Here is a 5,000-nt window from a genome sequence, read left to right as displayed (position 1 = left end):
TACAGGGCACAGTATTGCGTAATGTGGAGGCCGCCTGTTAAAGCTCTTGAACAGGATCTTATTGGTGATCACAGGAGAGGAGCAGACTGGTGATCACAGGAGAGGTGCAGACTGGTGATCACAGTAGAGAGCAGACTGGTGATCACAGGAGAGGAGCAGACTGCTGATCACAGTAGAGAGCAGACTGGTGATCACAGGAGAGGTGCAGACTGGTGATCACAGTAGAGAGCAGACTGGTGATCACAGGAGAGGTGCAGACTGGTGATCACAGTAGAGAGCAGACTGGTGATCACAGTAGAGGTGCAGACTGCTGATCACAGTAGAGAGCAGACTGGTGATCACAGTAGAGAGCAGACTGGTGATCACAGGAGAGGTGCAGACTGGTGATCACAGGAGAGGTGCAGACTGGTGATCACAGTAGAGAGCAGACTGGTGATCACAGTAGAGGAGCAGACTGGTGATCACAGTAGAGATGCAGACTGGTGATCACAGTAGAGGAGCAGACTGGTGATCACAGTAGAGGAGCAGACTGGTGATCACAGTAGAGGTGCAGACTGGTGATCACAGTAGAGGTGCAGACTGGTGATCACAGTAGAGAGCAGACTGGTGATCACAGTAGAGGTGCAGACTGGTGATCACAGTAGAGAGCAGACTGGTGATCACAGGAGAGGTGCAGACTGGTGATCACAGTAGAGAGCAGACTGGTGATCACAGTAGAGATGCAGACTGGTGATCACAGGAGAGGTGCAGACTGGTGATCACAGTAGAGAGCAGACTGGTGATCACAGTAGAGAGCAGACTGGTGATCACAGTAGAGATGCAGACTGGTGATCACAGTAGAGAGCAGACTGGTGATCACAGTAGAGAGCAGACTGGTGATCACAGGAGAGGAGCAGACTGGTGATCACAGGAGAGGTGCAGACTGGTGATCACAGGAGAGGTGCAGACTGGTGATCACAGTAGAGAGCAGACTGGTGATCACAGTAGAGGAGCAGACTGGTGATCACAGTAGAGATGCAGACTGGTGATCACAGTAGAGGAGCAGACTGGTGATCACAGTAGAGAGCAGACTGGTGATCACAGGAGAGGAGCAGACTGGTGATCACAGTAGAGAGCAGACTGGTGATCACAGTAGAGATGCAGACTGGTGATCACAGTAGAGAGCAGACTGGTGATCACAGTAGAGATGCAGACTGGTGATCACAGGAGAGGTGCAGACTGGTGGTCACAGTAGAGATGCAGACTGGTGATCACAGGAGAGGTGCAGACTGGTGATCACAGGAGAGGTGCAGACTGGTGATCACAGTAGAGAGCAGACTGGTGATCACAGGAGAGGAGCAGACTGGTGATCACAGGAGAGGTGCGGACTGTGGGAGCTATGGAAGAAGCCAAAGGAGATGAGTGAGCACTGAGCAGACGTAGTGGCAGCCCACAGCGACAGACTCATCTGTGTCTCCTCAGAAAACCCAGACACTCATATCTGTGGTCGACTCAGGGCTGCAGAGCCTCTGCCTTTGAAATAGTTCATAGAGAGAGAGAGAGAGAGCTCCTCAGAGAGAGAGAGAGAGAGAGATAGCTCCTCAGAGAGAGAGAGATCCTCTCCCCAGCCTCCTCCTGCAGTTTTAGATGGCTCAAGTGTTTCTCTTTGCTTCGTCTCTCCATGTATTGATTCTTCCCCTTCTTGCTGTCTCTGTGTCGGAAGGAAGCTGTGCGTCCCAACTTCCCACGGCCGTGCGGTCGATTCCATGCTGGTGTTTCTGATGTATCCCTGTCAGCACCAGCACGTACATATCACACACACACACACACACACACACACACACACACACACACACACACACACACACAAAACCACGCAGTCTGTGAGAGCTCCGATACATTGCTCTGTCGGTTGGAAACACAAGACTACGATCTCTAGTAACACAGATCGTTAAAGTCGACTGATTGTGATGCGGAGTGCAATAAATAACCCGCCTTCCACACACAACAAACCCGCAGCCTTCTCTCTGCAGTCTGCATTTAGAAAGCCCATACTGTATGTACATCCTGGGTTCAAAGAGCAAGTCATGGAGGGCTTGATGGTTATTGACATACAGACCTTTAATTGCTGCTCTGAGACCTTGACCTCGTTGAGATGACTGTGATGGGAAGGAAAAGGCCTGACTTCACCTTTTCCACTGACTTGTGGTGGTATCAGGCTAATTAGCTCTTGCTTGTCAGGGGTAGCAGCTTTTAAACATCATCTCCTCTGCTGTGTCATTAGCCGTTTCCCCATTTGAACACAGAGCCACTTTGTACCGGATATATTTTGCGGTTTGTTTCCTTCTTTGGTAAATGTGTTTTCTTGCTAGCTCGCTTGCTAGCCTGCTGCTATCAGAGTCCCGTTCTCCATGATGGTGGTGCCGGGAGACCCCATTGTCTGCATTTGCATTTAGATGACAGCACACACCCACACATTCTGCTAAAGCCCAACAGCAAGACTCAGTCAGAAGACAGAGACGTCGTCACACATTTACTGATAATAACTGCTGGTGTTAGAACAGACTATCGTACACCGAGACCAAGGCAGTCTGCATGGAGCCAGGACCATGCTGTCTTTATTTAGGCACACAGCAGTACCTTTCTCTCACACTGCAAGCCACTGACCTGACCACCATATCTCCATCTCCACATGATATTAATATACTGTGCAGCATGTAGGGGAGCAGAACACAATTCTAGTTTCCACATCATACTGTAGCATATCGGCAATATTCAATTATACAATACAATTATACAATGGTTCAAAGCCCTGATGAAGACCTTGTAGGTCGAAACCGGTCTTTTTTTTCTTTTCTTTTTTTTTGTATCTTTAAGCCATGTTAGAATAAAAGCTTTTTAATTTTATCCCAGTATCTGTTTTCCTTGCTCCACGTATGAGTGCCTGAAGTCTGCTTCTGCTCCAGTGATACAATGGTTAAATTGTAAAGATTCTGATAGAAAGTACAGTAAAATATCGAGGCTAGTCATCATGATTAATAATGACCACACAATATCTAGAATGTCTAAAATAAGTAGGACTGGATAATTGTGCAGCCTAATAGCATGTCATGATGTTTATATTCTATTCTAACATTGACATTTTATCAAAATAATAGTTAGGAAATAGTTGCTGGTAGATGTTTGGATGGCCAGGCTGCCACTACTCGCACTACTACTCCTACACACAGAGTTGTAGAGGAGAGTCCTCACAGCGAGCTAGCTATATGTGGATGTTCCCCAGCTCTCCCAGGGCCACGTAGTGTTTTGACACGGCACGTCTTTGTGGCACAGCCTGATATGGAGAGGAACCCAGGAGAGGAACCCAGGGGAAGGAGGAACGGATAGATTTCTCCTGCCTTCTTCTCTCTCCACACCCAACTCCTCTCCTCCACCCTCCCTGCCCCCACTCTCTGTGGACCCGTCTGGACTACAAACCCCACCTGCCTCGTAGTTGACAACGTAACCGGCCAATCAGGGCAAAACAGTCATGGCGGCTAACGAAGCAACGAGCAGTAACGTTAACATTGGTAGAGTTTACACAGCCGTAACGCAAGAGCAGTTAGTGCAGAAATTAGCTCAATAACAACAATTAAACAAGAACAAGAGTATGCTCTGCGGAAAAGACAGGATTATCTTTTTTATGGTTATTATCTGTCCAGGCAGGTACTCCCACTCAGGCCAGGCACCCACTGACATGGCTGTGGACGGCTTTGAGTCTAAACTGAGACATAGAGCCAAACACAATGTTCCATCATGTTATCAGGATGCTTTTAACCAGGCTGCTTCTTCTCCTCCTGTTCTCTGCCACTTCCCTCTAACCAAATCTACATTCATCATCCTGAACCCCCGAGGTTGCTCTGAGCGCTTCCATTCTCTTGTTTCAGCTTTCTTCGCCTCCTCCCTCCCTCCCAAGTGAGGGGGCGTGGCCAGCCCCTAGAGAGAGATATGATTGACACGCCCATTACTGCCAGGCAGGAAGTCCATTAGAAACGCAGGCTGCTGCTCCTACTGAACAAGAGTGTGTGGGTGTGTAATTGGATGTGTGTTTGTCTTTTTGCGAGTTCAACCAGAATCAGAGAACCAGCTAATGCAGGCATCCTTTGAGGCTTGCACGCGGTCTTGCATGCACACACTGATTGACTCTGATTGATTGATGATCGATTGATTGACTCTGATTTTGCAGTAGTCAAGGATGGTGCGGGGGGCATTGATGAGGAGGACTTCATCAAAGCCTTCACCGATGTCCCTACTGTACAGGTAAGCCCCCCCACACACACACACACACCTTCACACAGACAAGCTCATACACACACCACACACCACTGAATTAATAACAGGATTACAGATGCTATCTAGACCATGTTGGCTGCCCCATTTTTGCCCTTTTCTCTCCTGTCTCGTTCCTCATCCTGTTTCACCTCCTTTGTCTCTGTGCAGATCTACTCATCCAGGGATCTGGAGGACAACCTCAATAAGATCCGGGAGATCTGCTCCGATGACAAGCGCGACTGGGACCAGAGAGCCAGTGCTGTCAGTAGACTTACCTTCAGCAGATTTATCTAACCAGCTGTGTTACGATTCTGTTCATGCATTCATTCATACCCTGTCACACAAGTCACACCCATTAACTACAACTAAAAACCATGACAACAACCAACCAAAGCTAGCTGTTTCTTACTCCTGACCCAATCGCAGGATTGTTTTCCCAAGCTGTTTATATGTGGATGTACACTGTGAAACTTTCAGTCAATGCAGTCTAAATCAATATCTTGACTATGACTATCAATGACTAATCAATTCTAAGGAAATTAACAACCGTACGAGGGCCATTTGGTTGGCGCTGTGGTTATCGTTCCACTCTGATTGCTTGTTGCTCGTGTCCGTCATGTACAGATGAAGAAGATCCGCTCGTTGCTGGTGGCGGGCGCGGCCGACTACGACTGCTTCTACCAGCACCTGCGGCTACTGGATGGAGCCTT

The 5,000-nt window shown here is 48.3% G+C and overlaps 1 protein-coding gene across 9 annotated transcripts in view; it reads left to right on the top strand.

The window, feature by feature from the left end:
• clasp2 (cytoplasmic linker associated protein 2) overlaps positions 1-5,000 on the top strand; it is an 84,588-nt gene that overhangs the window by 40,533 nt on the left and 39,055 nt on the right. For all 9 annotated transcript variants that reach the window (XM_083646212.1, XM_083646206.1, XM_083646210.1 and 6 more), the window contains exons 9-11: positions 4,205-4,278; positions 4,459-4,551; positions 4,915-5,000. The exon at positions 4,915-5,000 is cut by the window's right edge and continues 60 nt beyond it. In XM_083646212.1, the coding sequence (XP_083502338.1) occupies positions 4,205-4,278; positions 4,459-4,551; positions 4,915-5,000 (253 nt within the window). The remainder of the gene's footprint in view (positions 1-4,204; positions 4,279-4,458; positions 4,552-4,914) is intronic.

The sequence above is a fragment of the Poromitra crassiceps genome (genome assembly GCF_964638095.1).
Source record: "Poromitra crassiceps genome assembly, chromosome: 11".
In the NCBI taxonomy this organism is placed as follows: domain Eukaryota; kingdom Metazoa; phylum Chordata; class Actinopteri; order Beryciformes; family Melamphaidae; genus Poromitra; species Poromitra crassiceps.
The sequence above is the reverse complement of the archived record's forward strand: the minus strand, read 5'-3'. Positions and strand labels throughout refer to the sequence as shown.